We start from the raw sequence: 18,628 nt of genomic DNA, 5'->3' as shown, positions 1-18,628 counted from the left end.
ATAATGCCTGATATTTGTGTAAGCTCTATACAGTACCATCATAAAAGCTCATGGATTATGCTTACAAAAAGGTCTTCTTGTATTGCCACCTTCATTATTTTTCTTAAAAAATAAGTTCCAAGGGCACTTACAAACTCAAGATGCACAGCTATAGCCAAACCATGATCAGTAGCTTTTTCTGACTTCTCTAACACCATTTGTGAAGATCAGAGCAAAAATTTGTAATAAGATATATAAAACAATCAAATTAAAGAGCAGAAGTGCCATTCATTTCCTTAGGGATATAGTAGTGGATAAACACCTCTTATTTATGAACAGAAGGTTGTCTGCTACTTGCTGACAAAATGTCAAATATCAAAAGTACTTTTGTGGCTAGATATCTGAGTCTATGTGTTTAATCGTGGGGCTTTGCAGGTCCGAGTGCATCACAAAAGACCATTGCTGTTCCAAAATACCAACGGGGGCCTAAACTGACCTGAACATATAAGCAAAGAATTGGCATAGGGGTTACTTAGTAGAAACTTTATGTTGCTGTTTAACCAATTTAATACTTTGTAGTCAAAACATCTGAAATCCTAGCTAAAGTTTCAACAGTGAAGGGGACTTAAAGTAATTTTTAACATTACGAACAAACACAGCTAGATGTTATTTTCCATTTGGAAATGACAAAATTCTACAAAATTTGCAAGTGAACCATTATACTTAATTTGTTAATTACACAGGAAAATCTACTAAGGAAGTAATCTATAATTTGGGAGCTTTTGAACTCTGAAACTAATCCTTAGTAATACCTATTTTATTTAGGGTTCATAGCAAATTAAAGTGAGAAAAAAATCAGTTATCTTCAAAACACTGAACATTTCATATCATATGAAATATATCAGCCTTGGTCATCAATTTCAAACAATAACAATTACTAAATTCATAATCATGTATTAAATAATCCAGATGTTAGGTAAGTGTATAAATATATCATTGTGGACACATTTCAAATTGCTGGATGATGACAAATACCAGCAATATTGCACCCAAATTTAAACACAACTTTAGTGAAATACACTCTGACATAAAGTTATTTGTTTTTTACATTATAAATTGCTCATTTAAAAAGACTTGATTTTCAGTGGGTTTTTAATAAGCCTTAAAGGTGAGTCAGAAAGGCCTTACCTTTGTCGACTGTCTGCAACAGCTAATTCAACTTTGTAAGGCATGATGTTTCCTCGTTCTTCAAATTCCTCTTCATAAGTCTTCTTAAATGCATGTTGTGTAATATTAGTATATTCAATAAATATGCTGTATATTAAGCAGCTAACTTTCAGTAATATTTAGAGAAGTTTCTTCAATAAATAATGTCATGAGCTCTCTGACTACATGACATAGACCATGAGTTTCTAGAAGAACCAACAAGTTCAGCAGATATTGGTTGAGGGCATTTGCTCTGTCACTCATTTTATCGTTACTCTCACACTCAGAACCAACAGTAACAACTTATGTTTCATTTCGTAACTACAAAGTGCCCAGCAGATTACTGACTGAGAGGATTTTAGTTCTCTGGCCAGCATGTTACAAGCTTACCATATACATAAAGAATTAGTAACAAGTCCACACACGCATATATGCATGTGTGTGCAGATCTATTTTGCTCAATAGCTAACATTTGTCCAGAAGAGAAATAAAAATGTTGGTAGGTGCACATGCACACACACGTGCACACACACATCAGGGGCTAGTAAGCTAAGGAAGAAAGTTCTATGAAAGAGGTACATCCTGCTTTCTAGGACTTTTCTTTGACAATCACAGTAATATAAATGCTGAGGATAAGTGGCGTATTCAACTACTAGGTGACTGGAAAGTCAGAAATGTACTGAGTCGGTCACAACTTAAACTTCCAGCCCGAAGCTCTAGCTCTAACTAGATCTAGCTTTAGCTGATCCTACTTGTTGTCTTCCAGAGGTTTGTATTCATGTAATTATTATACTAAATTCTAAAATACTCACACTATTTTTCCTTTAAACAGGAAATAATATTAATGACATTCAAAAAAACTAAATGTATACATATTTTATTAGATAGCATACTAATCTGTGTTTAAAAGCCTGATAACATAAAAAACTAAATAAACAAGCAATAAACCACATTTGTATACATAAGTTAAAAGAATAAAACATCTTCTCATCTCCAATACTACATGCTTCCAAAGAATGGCACATTATCAATACAGAAATTTACTATCAAACTAAAATAATACTCTTATTACTATCAGCATGTTTAAATTCAAATATTTACAAATTTCCAATTAAATTATGTTGAATTATGAAAGAAAGCTTATTGCAAATAAAGTGTAGTTGTAACTATATGTTATGAAATTGTTGTTTGTTAAGTAACATGAGTGGTCATTATGCACTTACCTCATCCAGCTCGACTATTTTTACAGATGTTTCAGGTCTCTCTACTCTGACTTCTTCTACAGGCATAAAAAGTACTGGGCACTGTAGCATGGTCTCCTCAGCTAGGAAATAAGATTAGAAAATAATGTCATCAAAGAATATACTTTACCTGATCATTTCCTATCTTTAAATAACACAGCCAATTTTTTAAAGTATATTCTCTTGTGCATGCACACAAATATATAAATGTTGTCAATGTCTCTAGTTGAAGCAAAATACACATTTTTTAAAATACTTTATTTACTTATTTTTAGAGAGGAAGGGAAGGAGAGAAGGAAAGAAACATCAATGTATGGTTGCCTCTCATGAGTTCCCTGCTGGGAACTGGCCTGCAACCCAGGCATGTGCCCTGACTGGGAATCGAACCGCGATCATCTGGTTCGCAGGCCCACACTCAATATACATTTTCTTAACATTCAATTTTTAAATGAAACTATTTAAATCAAGCAAAATAAATCTAGAAAATGGGAAGAAAGTATGTGTTTTGATTGGGAGATAAAGGGTACCTAGTCCAGTGGAGAATGATACAGTAAAGAAAAACAATAGCGGATGCTGATTAATGTTTAGAGTACGTAATTTGAAATAATAAATGTGAAAATCTCTAATCTAGACTGAACTGACCATCACCGTCGTCATCACTTTCAGTCTGAGAAAGCTGTGCCTCAACAGTGGGTGCACACTGAGGTATGAACGTATCTGGTAGCATGTTCTGAAGTTGCTCCGGTGGAGTTCTACAAAACAAGAAGGAAGGAATTGAGAGACTAAAATACATTATCTAAAACTTCCCAGACAAAATTTTGATTTATTTCACCAAGGAGTGAGTCTACAAAACTAATAATGAAATCACAGCTGTACCTCAAATTCACAGAAGAAAAGTATGATTGCACAAGAGAACCTTAATCTACTAAAATAATTTTGTAAATTAAATTAACATCATATAACATTTTTAATTGCATATCCCACTGTTTTTTGTTTAGGATGAAAAGTGAAATTCTAATAGAAGCCAGTGTTCTTGTAAAAGGCACAGGAAGCCCATTAAACATATTACACTATTGAACAAGCAAATTTATGAATGTGTGCTGTGTCTTACAGCTTTGGCATTCTGTTGATAAGTTTAAGAAAACCTGAAGACATTTTTGTAAGTTTCCATCAAGCCAGAAGAGTCCCATGATATGAATATGAAATGCTCTGACTGTGGCATCTGTCACCCAATTAATAATGAGGTTTGATGTGACCCATTTCATGTTGAAGGGATTGAAGCACAGGGATTCTCAGAGGTCAAGAGTGTGCATCTGGTTTCAGAGGTCATTCCCATATTATGGGAAGCTGTTTCCTTTTAAACCAAGGATAAAAGTAGCTGCAGCTCTTGTAGACCACACAATCTAATCCAGTCCCCATAAAAAGGTCAGGGCCTTCTTCATAATATTGATACATAAAATTGATATATAACTTGGCATGCATCAGGCTCGGTTCTAATTTGGGGCACTTAATCTCAGTATATACATTAAATAGACACTAGTATCATTTTAATTTTGTAGATGAAGACATCAAGGCACAAAAAGACAGACCAACTTGTTCAAAATCATTCCGATAATAAATGCAGAAGAGTTTGAACCCAAAGCATCTGCCCCCCCCCCAAGCCCATATCTGTAATCATCACTCTATATACTGCCTTTGTCTCCATCTGCAAAGGCGTAAGACGCTGATAGTTTCCTGGCAATCTACAGTTATGTTCATTTTCCCAGTACAGGATATGTATATATCAGAACACTCTAAAATATTTACCTCATTCAGCTTTGCATCTTGACAAATTTGATGAGCATATCATTTTACATCCATAATTTAATTAAGTGATAAAGATATTGAAGGGTAAAGATCAAAGACAAATTGGTGCCTGGCCATCAGAAATCTTTCCAATTTGACATAGATGTACTGCATTAAAATTTAATCATAGATTCATATAAGTACATTACTATCCAAACACTTCTTCATGAAGTGAAAACATCTGATATTATGAGTAAAGACTTGAACCAAAGACTGACAGAGTCAAGGTAGTAAAGTACAGGAGCTAAGAACCCCTATGGATTGTTTGTTATAAACTCAATATTTTCCAGATGAGACAATGTAGGCCAAGAAAATTTAAGTGATTGGCCAATGAACAAATAGCCAGTTAGTTAATAAACTAAGTCTATTGTGGGTATTGAACCCCCGGCACCCATGCCTGTTAAAAGATCAAGCTGCATAAATAAAGGATAAGTATAGAGGGCATTTTAAAATACCATTACCTAAAATTTAAATTGAACATTGACCAACTCATTTGAGGAAATGCGTGATGAGTGGTGCTAAAGGTATTCTGTGAATTTTTGACCCACAATCATCAAGGAAGATCATTTTTAAATGCAGTGTCATGTGCATCCTTTAAAACACTGATTTCAAGATTCATCTGGGATTAGGTAAAGGAATCAGTATTTGAAAAACTTGCCCTGCGTACTTCTGATAGTCAACTGGAATTGATAATTAAATGTACTAAAAAGACTAGGGGAATTTGAATGGGAAAACCGGCTAATTGCTAATATCCACTCTTTAAATACTCTAAGTTCAAATCATATGCTTCATTTCATGAAACTTTACTAGAATTTTAAAGATCTACTGGAGACAGTAAGATACAGAAAGATCTGTCAACACTTCTATATTGGTTGCACATAAAATACAAAAAAGTTATTCAAATCATAAAAGAAATACAAAAAACAAAATGCAATGGAGTGTATATTCATAAACCTGTTATGAAACATGATAATGACAGGCAAAGATAAAGTCTTAACCATGATCATCATTATCAACATGGGAAACTCTTCAGAAGCACAGCATCAGAAATGTTGAAAGCAATTTATAATCACAAACTTGTAAATTACAAATGGGTTGCCCTATACTAACATCTGAAATTAAGACATAAAGAATTAACTCAAAAGAAATGATCACTGTTTTAAAATATTAACTGGAAATAAGACTATAGCAAATATGTTCACTAACCATTATTTTCTAATAAGAAAATTTACCAGTACTCAGTATTTAGCATAGTTTAGGACTTCATGTACCCAAGATTAAAGGTTTTTGCATGTGTCCAAGCACAAATGATGGTGGTCATCTAAAAACAAAATTGTGCTTCTTTTATTGAACAACAAATTCAGTATGAAAGGCATCAATGAACAACTACCATAAAAGATAAGAGAATTTCATGTTACTTTTAGGTAATAATTCTTAAACTGAAAGGAAGCAAGGTACATATCACTGAGTTTCACACCTGAAAAACTGTTACAGGTCTCGTAAAAGAGAGACATATAAAACTTAAACAGTAGCTACTCTCATCCAAAATAAGATATGAATGAACATAAAATGCTGCCAAAAACCACAATGTGATACAACTACAATCCTAATAAAGTGACCATCAAAAGAAAAAGAACCTGAAAATACCAAGGCACTGGCAAGAATAGAAAGCCACTAGGACACTCCTGGGCTGTAGGAAGGAATGCACAACTATGCAGTCTTACGGAAGACAATTTGGCTATTTCTCAGAAAGACAAACATACACTCATCATACAACTTAGCCAATCCAGTCTCAGATATTTACCCAGGAAATTAAAAACCTATATTCAAACAAAACCCTGTATGCAGGTATTTATAACCTATTTAGCCATAATTACAAAAAAAAAAAACCAGAAATCAGGATATTTTTCTTTAAAAAAAAGATTGTATTTATTTATTTTTAAAGGGAGGGTAAGGGGAGGAGAAAGAATCCATTGTTTGCCTCTCTCATATTCCCAACTGGGGACCTGAAGTGCAACTTAGCCATGTGCAGGTTGCAGTATGATGCCCAATCAGTTTGCAGTATGATGCCCAATCCACTGAGCCAAGCCAATCAGGGCACACCAGGATATATTTCAACATCTACACAGATGAACTTTATAACCCAGTGATGAAATAATACTCCACAATAAAGAGGAATAGATTTTGATTCACTCAAGAATATGTCTGAATCTTAAATGCATTTTGCTAAATGAAGGACACAAAGGCTACACGTTGCATGATTTCATTTAAACAACAGTCAGAAAAAGGCAAATGTATAAGAATGAAAACCGACCAATGGTTGCCATAGTCCAGGGAAGAAGAGCTGACTACAAGGGGGAAGCATGAGCAAATGTCAAGGTGTTGGAATTATGCTGTTTGGTACTACGGTAAACCCTTGATTTCAGGCATTAATAAAAACCCAGAGGCTCTGGCTGGTGTAGCTCAGTGGATTGAGCGTGGGCCTGCGAACCACAGGATCACAGGCCCGTGCTCAATCTGCATCATCTCAAAGTACCTCCCTAAAATATTTATCAATTCATATGATGTGAATATTTGTGTCCCCCTAAAATTCAAAGGTTGAAATCCTAACACCGAATGTGATTATATTAGGAGGTGGGGACTTTGGGGTGATTTGGTCATTTGGGCAGAGTCTGCCATATGAGGACAGTGAAAAGACAACCACCTATGAATCAGAAAGCACACTGTCATCAGACTCCGAATCTTGATCTCGGAGTTCCTGATCTTCACAACTCTAAGAAATAGAGGTTTGTTGTTTATAAGCCATCCTTTCTGCAGTATTCTGTTACACAACATCTCAGTGGACAAAGGCAACAATTGGTATCAGAAGCAGAGTGCTGCTGTGACAAATACTCTTTAAAAATGAGGAACAAATTTTGAAACTGAGTAATGGGTAGAAAAGGTTTGAAACCCATGCTAGAAGAAGGCTACATTGCTCTAAATGGAACTTTAAAGACAATTCTGGTGAGGGCTCAGAAAGAAAAGAAGAGAGCTATAGAAAAAAACAGTCTTCTCAGAGAATGCCTAAGGAATCTTGAACAGAATGTTAGTAGGAATTTGGATGGTAAATGTCATTTTGAGGTATCAGATGGAAATGAGAAACATGTTATCAGACAATGGAAGAAAGACCATCAATGTTAATAAACTGGCAAAGAACTTGGCTGAATTGTGTTTTCTGTCCTAGGGTTTTATGAAAGGTAGAATTCATGAGTATTGGAATCACATGTATGGGAGCAACCATCTTGCTCCTGTCCCTGACAGACTGTCTCATCCAGGTCACTGGGACACCAAGACTGCCAAGCGGACTCTTGCTGAGCATTCTGTCTCAAGTGGTACCTTCTGCTGCCACCATTGCTTCCCCCTCCCTCAAGAACACAGCCATCCTTGGTCCAGAAGTATTGCAGGCAACAGGGGTCTTTCACTTTGGGCAACCAAGAATCACCCCTGTACCTTCTCTCCTGAATATGAAGGAAATTTTGTCAGACTGATCCCTAGAAATTCTTCCAGTTCCCTTATCCTAAAACCAGTTTAACAGAACCCTATGTGCTCAGAATTGGGCTTATGCTATATTTTCTAGCCAAGGAAATCTATGTGGTCAGTCCAGAGGCCATCTCTGCCATGTCAACAATAAGGTTGTTTATCTATGTAACAAAAAACTATGGTGCCTCAGTTGGGTACTTTACTGATAAACTCAATAAGCAAAAAAAATTGCCCAGTTGGAAGAAGTAAAACAAGTTGCCATAAGAATCATCCAGAATGCAACTGATCTGGAGAAGTCCTAGCAGGCACTGGTTCAAAAGTCCCATTACCTGTTTGATGTCTAGAGGAATAACACTGTGATGGTCTTGGAGGTTACTTACTGGGAATGGCTGCAGAGAATGCACAAGGAGGTAAAGGATAACATATACTGTCATCTCTCTGTGCAGAATGTGATGTGCTGGAAGGAGCAAGAGCACATGATAAAATGGGTGAAGAAACCCCAGGTGCAGAGCATCTCTGGACGGCAGAGAAAGGAGACCATCGCCAAGTACATTGCAGATCTAAAACTGCTCTCAGTGAAGGCTCAAGCACAGGCAGTTTTGTAAATGAATCTACACAGATTGCCACGACTACAAACACTTTGCTGCATGGAAACTGGGCTGTGGCCAAAGCTGTCTGTACTGTAGCGCAGGTTACTCCACCTAAAAATGAAGAGAATGAGTTTCTTCTAGTGACAAAACTAAAACAATCTATTGGCCAAAAAAATGTTTCTTATGCTTCTTACTGTTCCATGATCACTTTTGAATGCGCAGTCTGCTTTTAACAGAAGTTGGTACCTGACTAAAGACTACCAAGTTATAATTAAATTTTGTAATTAGTTCTACCACCTTATAATAAAGTGGCAGTTGAAAAGAAAAGAAATTGCTTCTATGGCTGAGGCAATTTCTAAGCAGTGTTAAAGAAGAGTCCTGGTTTCTCATGTATGCTCATAATAAAATGTGAAAAGAGAGAAATTACTTAAAGAAAATTATTAATCAAAAGAAAAGCAAAACTTAAAGTTTTGGAACATTCTCAGCCTACTGGTATTGAAAAGAATGAAAGAGCCTATGCAGGAGAGAACAGGAAGTATAGGAGCAAAGGATCATCTGACAGGGAGATCAGTCAGCCATCTAAACAGAAGCTATGACCTACTGTCCAATACAATAGAAGAATGACCCCAAAGGGAATTCAGAAATCGTCAGGAGTATCCCTCCCAGAGAACAAGAGAGCTCCCGGTTGCTGCAGAGAGCAATGTCCAGGGAAACTGTAAGGACAAGGCCATCCCCATGACCCTAGAATAGAGGAGGCACCAGATTCTAGCACTGGAAAGTCATAGGCATGTGAACTAACACAGAGCCACCATAGGAATGAGGCCACCCAGAGCCAGAGGACAGAGCCACACAGAGATGTCGGGGCTCAATCTCTGTCCAGCAAAGCGACAGGGGCAGGACTTCTGCCACAGTGGTTCCAGAAGGCTGGATCCCTGCTCTAGTACATCTAGAAGGTGGGACCTCCACCCCAGTGGGTCTGGAGGGCAGAGTATCCACCAAGGGGATAATTCTCAAGATTTGAGATATGATAGAATTTGTCCTCTGGGGTTGCAGAGTAGCTCAGGACCTGTTTCTTCTTTCCTGTTTCTCCCTTTTAGAATGGGAATAGCTAGCCTTTGTCTCTCTCACCACTGTATTTGGAAGCACATGTGTTTGATTTTGCAGGTTGACAGAAAACAGTTTGCCTCTGAATGAATTATATATTCAGTCTTACCCATATCTGATTTAGATGGTATGTAGATAAGAATGTGGAGTTTAGACTTTTGGTTCTAGAATGAGTTAAGAATTTTAGGGCTATTGAGATGAGACGAACATATTTTGCATGAAATAGGACATGACCTTTAGGGGACCAGGAGCAGAACACTCTGTCCTGAATGTCTGTGCTCCTCCTTCAACACATGTCTGTGTTGAAATCCTAACCTCCAAGGTCACAGTAGTAAGAAGTGAGGCCTTTGGGAGAAGATTAGGTCATGAGAGTAGAGCCTTCATGATTAGGATTAGTGCCCTGTCAAAGGGACCTGAGAAAGACCCCAGTCCCATCTGTGTGTGGGTACCCAACGCAGAGATGGGCACCAGTGAACCAGGGAGTCTCCAGACACTGAATTTGCTGGTACATTTATCTTGGACTGTCCAGCCTTAAGATCTGTGAAAAATAAATGTTGTTTATTAATATTTAATGTTAAATTTTAAATAATTTATAAAATGGTGAATATAATGATAATAGTCTTTGGATAAAATATATTTGAATACTATTAATAAAAATATAAAATTAAAGATCTAATTAAACTTAAAAGTAGATTCTAAAAAATATAGCCTCAAAAGTTTATGCTAATTTCAAATGTCTGAGAGCACTACCTTCTCAAAGCAGTTTTTCATTTATCATATAATTTTGCTATTATTCATTAATTTTATACAGTTGTGGGCCTTTTCCCCACATTTACATTTACATTTCTCAAGGAAAACCCTAAACTAATGATGTATCACATACATAAATAGAATTAAAATTCTTATTAGAACAGTAGAAGCTTCATGAGAATTTAATATTGCATTAAAAGTATTTATGCAAATGTGAAGCTACCAAAAAGGATGTCACACCAGCAAAAAACATAAATAGCTTTTATATTTTTTATTAATAATGCAAAAAAATTAGAGAATACCTTCTGTGTTTTTTAAGCCATAATTTTTCCATGTAGGATATACTATCTTCTTTAAATTCAATGTTAAGTGGTTCTCTCCAAATTTTCAAATTGGTTTGTACTTCACATTCTTCCAATGAGTCTGTAACAATAAATATAACATACATACTTAATGTAACCTACTCTATAAATTATCATAACTTCTCTCAAGATACAGAACTTAACAAATATTCTCTGATATTTATTTATAATCAATAGTTCTAGGTTTAGCCCTGGCTGGTATAGCTCAGTGGATTGAGCATGGGCCTGCAAACCAGACGATTGCGGTTCAATTCCCAGTCAGGGCACATGCCTGGGTTGCAGGCCAGTTCCCAGCCGGGGACACATGAGAGGCAACCATACATTGATGTTTCTTTCCCTCTCTCTTTCCCTTCCCCTCTAAAGATAAATAAATAAATAAATCTTAAAAAAATAGTTCTAGGTTTAAATAATGCAAAAGTGTTCAACATTGATAACTTATTAAATTACTATAGACAGTTTTTTTCAATAATCCCTTGAAATAAAAGAACCTAGTGATTCACAAGGTTTTTTAAAAGCAACTAATTCTTTTAGATGCTAAAAATAAATGCAAATAGATTCATTATATATTCTATAAACATACACATACATGAAGATATGTATTATAGCCACTGACAATATTTACACATTATGCAAAACAGAAGATAAATAACTCAGAATGGCACCTGGAGGGGACAACTGTCTTCATGAATTTATAGCTACATGGCCATTTATGTCCAGATGCTTAAGATGTTTCTGAAGTACTACCAAATTAAAACTGCTATTCAGAGATGTTTAAAACTGATGGCGATTTCTGGGGAAGAAATAGGAAATTGGAACTTGGAAATTCAAAGTATATTACTAAGCTAGATGGCCAAGAAATGTATGAAAAAATACTTACTGTCATTTATAGTGCGGTACACAAATTAGACATACCATTTTACGGGAATGCTATAAAAACTCTGATCTCCAATACGGTGGCTCAAGTTGGGTTTCTGCCATTAGATAGAAATGTGCTACTTATACAGGTAAAGCAGAAGACTCTACAGCTCTTTTTATTCTTGGGTGCCCTAATTAGCATCACACATCTCTATAAATTGAATGAAGCAATCTATTTACCACTCTTCCCTGACACTTATTTTGGTAATGTTTCTACCACAACTTTGATGAGTAAGTGCCACCACCTGGCCTCTACTCCTCCAGATTGCCACAATTCCTTTGAAATCAAGCAGTTCAACTCCATTAAAGCACCTCCATCCACAGTTATCTTCCACCACAACAAACCTTTTCACAGGAGACCAATGCTTAACCCCTTGGTAATGAGAGGGTCCCCTGGGTCCTCATAGAGGTATAGTTAGAGATGACTGAGTAGGCTGCACACTATCAATCCCAACCTTCCCACCTCTATTTCAGGGCCTTCAACATTCTTTCCCAACAAAGTATCAGGCCACTTGCAGCATCTCCTTGTCATTAACTGCAAAGTCAAGTCCAGGCTAAAATGAACCAACCTAGCAAATCGTTAATGGCATTGCTGAAGTGCTTGCGCACATTAGAGCCCCAGTTTTGTATGAAGGCACATCTATATTGATAAACCCAACCCGAAGTATTCTTCTATGTTATTTTCCTTAATCTCACACTCCTAAAAATCTCTTCCTCTGCTTGCTTCACAGACTTATGTGATACAAATCGACAAGATACTGCAGCTTCTTCAGTGGATGGTAATTTTCACCTGGTGCAGGCTTTGGCACTTCTCCAGCTTATGTGAGTCATTTGATTGATTTTGTCACCTCTACTTAACTACAAGTTCCAGAATAAATTGTGACTGCTTTTGCACATCACCTCCCTCCAGAACATATAATACGTACTCATTATTTCTTGAAAGAATGATTACAAGAAAGGAATCTTTTATAACCCTAATGTTTAAAATACTACTTACACCTAAATATTGGCAAATAATAAGAAAATACATTTATCAAAAAAATTAAAATAGCCAATTATATTGCACATGTAAACAGAAAAATCTAGCTAAATGATAAACATTTAATGTCCATCAAATTAGCTAAAGATAAAGAACTAGAAAATATGGGGAAATAAGTCATCTGACACTGGTAATAAATATAAAAGTAGCAGTAATTTTTAGAAGACAATTTTATTATTTTCATCAAAATTTCATAAAAAATCAACACTGATGCAACATTTCTACATTTAGAATTTATTTTAAGGCAATTATACAAGTACACAAATCGCTAAGATGTTCATCATAACTTCTGTCATAGTAGTGAGAATTAGAAACAAAATATCCACCAATAAAGGCCTGATTAAGTAAGTCATGGCATACAGAATACTATGCAACAGTTATAAATAACAATGTATTCAACATAGGCATTTATATAAAAAGTTGTCCATGACACAACCTAAGTAAAAAGTTAACAAATAGCACATATAGTGTTACCTCACTTACATTCCTGTGTGTGTAACTGTTTCTGTTGAAAAATATTTACCAAGGTGTTAACACTGGTTACCACCATATTGAAAGGTTAGGTTTTTTATATTTTTCTTCTTGGTAATATTTTTTGTTATAGTCAAGTCATTTAAAATAATCATAGTATTGATTTTATAATTTAGTTATTTCTACTATAAGAGACAATATTTTTAAATGGTTTTGCTATGATGAGATATCACTTTAAACCTGTCAAAATGGCTACCATCAGAAAATCCACAAACAACAGGAAGTGGTAAGAACATAAAGAAAAGGAGACTTCTGCCAAGATGGAGGCATAGGTGGAAACACTGTGCCTTCTCCCACAACCAAGTTTGAATACAACAAAGGTTTAGTAAACAAAGACACAGCCAAAGAACAGAAAATTGAACTATGCAGAAGTCCAACAACATCGAACCCTTCAACCAGGACTGGTAAGAGGGGCAGAGCCAGCAGCAGAGCAGAGTCTGGCAGGAAAGATCCCCCGACCCAGGCGCGCAGGCAGCTGGGGTAGCAGCACGGACCCAGTGAGAGTGCAGGGCAGGCTGACCGTGGTCACACATTCGTGCACAGATAAACCAGCAGAAGAGCGAGCAGTGAGACAGACTGCACAGGCCCCAGCTCGCAAACCCAGTGAGTGTGCAAGGCGACGGGCTGACCTCGGTCGCACAGTTGCATGCAGTGGGACAGACTGAGCAGGCCCTGGCAGGAGGCAGCAGAGGGAGGCGGCAGAGGGGATCGCCATTGCTTTCCTTTGACCCCGCCCCCACATATAGCGTCACAACCCAGTGACTGAGTTGCCCAACCCTGGTGAACACCTAGGGCTCTGCTCCTCACACGTAACAGGCATGAACAGTCCAAAATTTGGCTCAAGAAGAACTCAAAGCCCCAGAGCCGATAACTCTAAGCGAAAAAGAAATAGTGAACCTCTCAGATGCACAGTTCAAAACACTGGTGATCAGGATGCTCACAGAACTGGTTGATTATAGTCACAAATTAGAGGAACATATGAAGGTGAAACTAATTGAAATGAAGGGAAATGCACAGGAAACCAATAGTGATGGAAAGGAAACTGGGACTCAAATCAATGGAGTGGACCAGAAGGATGAACAAAACATCCAACCAGAAAAGAATGAAGAAACAAGAATTCAAAAAAATGAGGAGAGGCTTAGGAACCTCCAGGACATCTTTAAATGTTCCAACATCCGAATTATAGGGATACCAGAGGGGGAAAAGAAACAGCCACGAGTGGAAAACTTATTTAAACAAATAATAAAGGAGAATTTCCCCAGTCTGGCAAAGGAAATAGACTTCCAGGAAATCCAGGAAGCTCAGAGAGTCCCAAAGAAGTTGAACCCAAGAAGGAACACACCAAGGCACATCATTATTACATTAGCCAAGAATAAAATGAAGGAGAGAATCCTAGAAGCAGCAAGAGAGAAGGGGACAGTCACCTACAAAGGACTTCTCATCAGACTGTCAGTGGATTTCTCAAAAGAGACCTTCCAGGCAAGAAGGGGCTGGAAAGAAGTATTCCAAGTCATGAAATCGAAAGACCTACAGCCAAGATTGCTTTATCCAGCAAAGCTTTCATTTAGAATGGAAGGGCACATAAAGTGCTTCTCAGATAAGATCAAATTCAAGGAGTTCATCATCACCAAGCCCTTATTATATGAAATGTTAAAGGGACTTATCTAAGAAAAAGAAGATGGAAAATATGAACAGTGAAAGGACAGCAAACTCACAGTTATTAACAACCACACCTAAAACAAAAGCAAACCAAGAGGACAGCTAGATCAGGAGTGGAACCATAGAAATGAAGAGCACATAGAAGGTTAGCAACAGGGGAGTGGGAGGAGGAGAAGCAGGAAGAAGGCACAGAAAATAGCATAGACAGTAGGTAGAAAATAGATAGGGGAAGGGCAAGAATAGTAGGGGAAATATAGAATCTAAAGAACTTAAGACACGTGGTCATAAACTAAAGAGAGGGAATGGTGGGGGGGTGCAGGGTGGAGGGGAATTAAGGGGGGAATAGAACAACTGTAATGGTATAATCAATAAAATATATTTAAAAATAAAAATTTTTAAATATTAAAAAAAGAAAAGTAAACCCTCATGCACAATTGGTGGGAATGCAGACTGGTGTAGCCACAATGAAATGGTGTTGAGAATGGTCAAAAAATTAAAAATGGAACTACCTAATGACCTAGTGATTCTACTTCTGAGTATAGATCTGAAGAAAACCAACACACTAATTCAAAAGAATATATTCACCCTCATGTTCATTGCAGTGTAATTTACAATAGCCAAGATATGAAACCAACCCAAGTGTTAATCAATAGATTATTGGATAAAATTGTGCTACACATATGTATAATGAATTATTACTTGGTCATAAAAAAGAATGAAATCTTACCATTTACATAAATGGATCTAGAGAGTATTACAGTAAGTGAAATAAATGAATCAGAGAAAGACAAATACTGTATGATCTCACAAAATTGAAACAGACTCATAGACACAGAGAACAGAGGAGAGTAGGGTTGGAGGACTGAGTGGAAAAGGCGAAGGAATTAAGAAATATAAACTGGTAGTTCAAAATAGTCATGGGATTATAAAATACAACACAATGAATATAGTCAATAATGTAATAACTATGTATGGTGCCACGTTGGTACTGGAAATATCAGGGGGAACACTTTGTAGACTATATGATTTTCTATGCTGTATACCTGAAACTAATACTGAATGTAAAAAGTAATTGAAAAATATATTTTTAATTTAAATGATTTTGGGGCTTCCTTGACCTAATCTGATTTATCAAATCAGTCCTTCTTTTGCTTAAAATCCTATGTCTTTCAAAGTGGACAATCAAAAAGATATTTCCATGAAAGACTTAGTCCCTTTCAAAGCAGAAAAGAAAAAAGTACATCAAAGTATGAAAGTTAAAATAAAAAGTACATAAAACCATAGTCAATGAACATCATATTGAGGCACATAATAAAGAAAGTATACAAATAAAATCTTAGAAATATAAGTAAAATTAATATATCAGAAAAATGTAAGAAAATAATATTTCAAGGACAGACATATATTTAGTAAAAATGCAGTTCTAATGGGAAGATGGTATGTGATGCCCTGATGTTAGAAATTATGCTGAGTTATGAAGGAGAAAAAATAGAGTCCCCACTGAAAAAGAATAAAATAAAAATAATAAAGTTGGATGCTGTCAACTAAGATACATTATTGAAACGTATTATCTAACATTTTATTTTTAATGAAAAGCAACTGAAAGTCCTTACAAGATTCTTAGTAATGAAATTAATAAATCAAATACCTTTACAAGTATGATTTTACTCAAGAGACACTGAAAAACTCAAAGCAAAAAATACTGTACACTTCAGTCATCCAGTTCTTCAGCATCTAGGAAATAGGTGTGAAATCATCAGGGAAAAATAAACACAGGAAGTACTTCTTGAAAAACAGAAGACAAATCAAGTCTCCCCTGAAGTTCATGGCAGTGTTTGAAACATAGTTTTCAAGACACATACAAAGACATTATTTCCTTCCCTACCTCACAGACATTCCTGTTTCATGTGTTGTAATTACAATTAAGAAATCCAATGAAGAAATAGTTGTCCTGATGAAAACCTTCTCTTGGGAGAAGGGGAGCTAAAAGAAACTAACTCTCTATTCATTTCAGAGGCTGGATTTACATAGGAAACAAGTACAAACATCTCCAGTTCCCCATTCAGGGGTTCTATAAACATTAAACCACTAACCGGTGGTCATGCAGTTCTGAGAAGTTATATCAAACTGCTATCGCAATGTTAATAGTTTTGAACATTGCAGTTATATTCATGGGGAATAGAGGTAAGTAATTTTGGCTTCATTTTACAACATTCATTTTTATAAAAATAGGTATACCTGGTTTTGCTGCAGGTGAGTTCTGCGTCTCATTTTTAGAATGATGTCCAGTTCTCCGTTCCTTTAAACCTTCCTGAAAGGACTGGGCAGAAGCTTCTTCATCAAATGACCCTTCACACAGGAGCCTGTCTCTTGGATTTGTACATTCTCCTTTTTGTGTTGTTGAAACTTCCATCTAAACCAATTAAAAATGTATCTAAGTATCCTTTTCTAAGTTTTCTGTATCTTAAAATGCAGGTAGCATTCATTGCGAGGCATTATAAATCACACATTTTTAACTCAAAATAGAATGTTTTAAAGTTGTGCTTCTTTACATGCTTTACTCATTTCTTTAAAACTGCATCTCAGTGATCATAAATGGTCTCTTCAGAAGGTATTAAAACTGGTGCCTACAGAACTGAGGATTTATCACTATGTTACCCACTAGTGCTCTCCCTGGGAAGTGACAAGAGCCTTGTGTGTGACCCTCCCACTTCTTTCATCTCCTCCCCAGAGCAGAGAGAGTAGTTTCACAACACGTCAGTCTCATCATGTCAGGCCTCTGCTCAAAACCCTCCAACAACTATCTATGAAGCCCCAAGTCCTCCTAGGACTTACACCGGGCTTCACAACCTCATACTCCCTGCCTTCTACTTCATTTCCTTCCATTCTCCCCTTCACTCACCCTGCTCCAGCCAGACTGAAATTCTTATGGTTCTGGGAAGCCACACTGCACACTGCCACTAGAGCGCCTTGCAGTAGCTGTACCCAATGCCTGGAAGGAATGAACCTTCTCCACGTGTCCATACAGCCATTCCACAAATTTCCTTCTGTCTCTGCTGAGATGTCACCTACTCAGACCCTGCTGATGACCATACAGACTCTTCCCCCCACACACACTTTATAATCCCTTATCTCCTTTATCTTTCTCAAAATTATATCTCTGTGTGAATTTCTCTACATGTTTATTTGTTTACTGTCTTCCTCTCTACGTTAGAATGTAAAAAAATCAGGGCATTTCCCACCCCCCCACCCCCGCCTCAGTGCCAAGAGCTATGCCTGGCACAAAGGGGTGTTCATAATGTTAGTTGAATGAGTGAATAAATAAATGCATATGAAACAATGCCTGCTTCTTAGGTAATGATGGGGAAAAGATGAATTTAGTACAAAATATAGACCCACTTTGAACACACATAAGAAAATACAGGTAGGATCTGACAGTTATTCACTGAAGCACAAAAAACATCCAAGTTAGGAAATAAAAGAAAAATAAACTCCAAACCAATGTGGAATGATCCAGAGTGGATTACCTATACTGATATCAAATTGCTAAACTCTATTGTGTATCTTCTAGATACAAGAGTAGAATGTTTTATGTTTATGTTCAGTCTTTAATTGCAAAATAAATGTGCAGATTGTTAGGGTATAACTGAGAAAAGATCATTAAATAGGTGTATAAAAAATTTTAATATAAAGAAAAAGGATCTGGGAACCTGCCAGACACCATGCTATTTGTTGGCCACAGAAACACGGGTTAATAAGTTCACAACAGAAACAGGTGCATGGAGCAGGTATTGAACTTGGGTGAACAAGAACTCTATGGGCAACCAGTGGCAGGGGCAGGACACCAGAAAGAGGGAGTGATACATAGATTAGGACATGGAGTCAAAC

At 36.6% G+C, this 18,628-nt stretch overlaps 1 protein-coding gene and 1 pseudogene across 4 annotated transcripts in view; one reads left to right on the top strand and one right to left on the bottom strand.

Moving 5' to 3' along the window:
- ZBBX (zinc finger B-box domain containing) overlaps positions 1 to 18,628 on the bottom strand; it is a 99,822-nt gene that overhangs the window by 25,521 nt on the left and 55,673 nt on the right. For all 4 annotated transcript variants that reach the window (XM_037046604.1, XM_037046606.1, XM_037046607.1 and 1 more), the window contains exons 9-13: positions 16,979 to 17,153; positions 10,537 to 10,657; positions 3,069 to 3,178; positions 2,409 to 2,509; positions 1,168 to 1,247 (exon numbers count right to left, since the gene is read on the bottom strand). In XM_037046604.1, coding sequence (XP_036902499.1) covers positions 1,168 to 1,247; positions 2,409 to 2,509; positions 3,069 to 3,178; positions 10,537 to 10,657; positions 16,979 to 17,153 — 587 coding nt within the window. The remainder of the gene's footprint in view (positions 1 to 1,167; positions 1,248 to 2,408; positions 2,510 to 3,068; positions 3,179 to 10,536; positions 10,658 to 16,978; positions 17,154 to 18,628) is intronic.
- Positions 7,517 to 8,395, top strand: LOC118987486 (ATP synthase F(0) complex subunit B1, mitochondrial-like; annotated as a pseudogene).

The sequence above is a fragment of the Sturnira hondurensis genome, unplaced genomic scaffold (assembly GCF_014824575.4).
Source record: "Sturnira hondurensis isolate 20B ecotype Veracruz unplaced genomic scaffold, ASM1482457v3 Scaffold0005279, whole genome shotgun sequence".
Lineage (NCBI taxonomy): Eukaryota > Metazoa > Chordata > Mammalia > Chiroptera > Phyllostomidae > Sturnira > Sturnira hondurensis.
The sequence above is the reverse complement of the archived record's forward strand: the minus strand, read 5'-3'. Positions and strand labels throughout refer to the sequence as shown.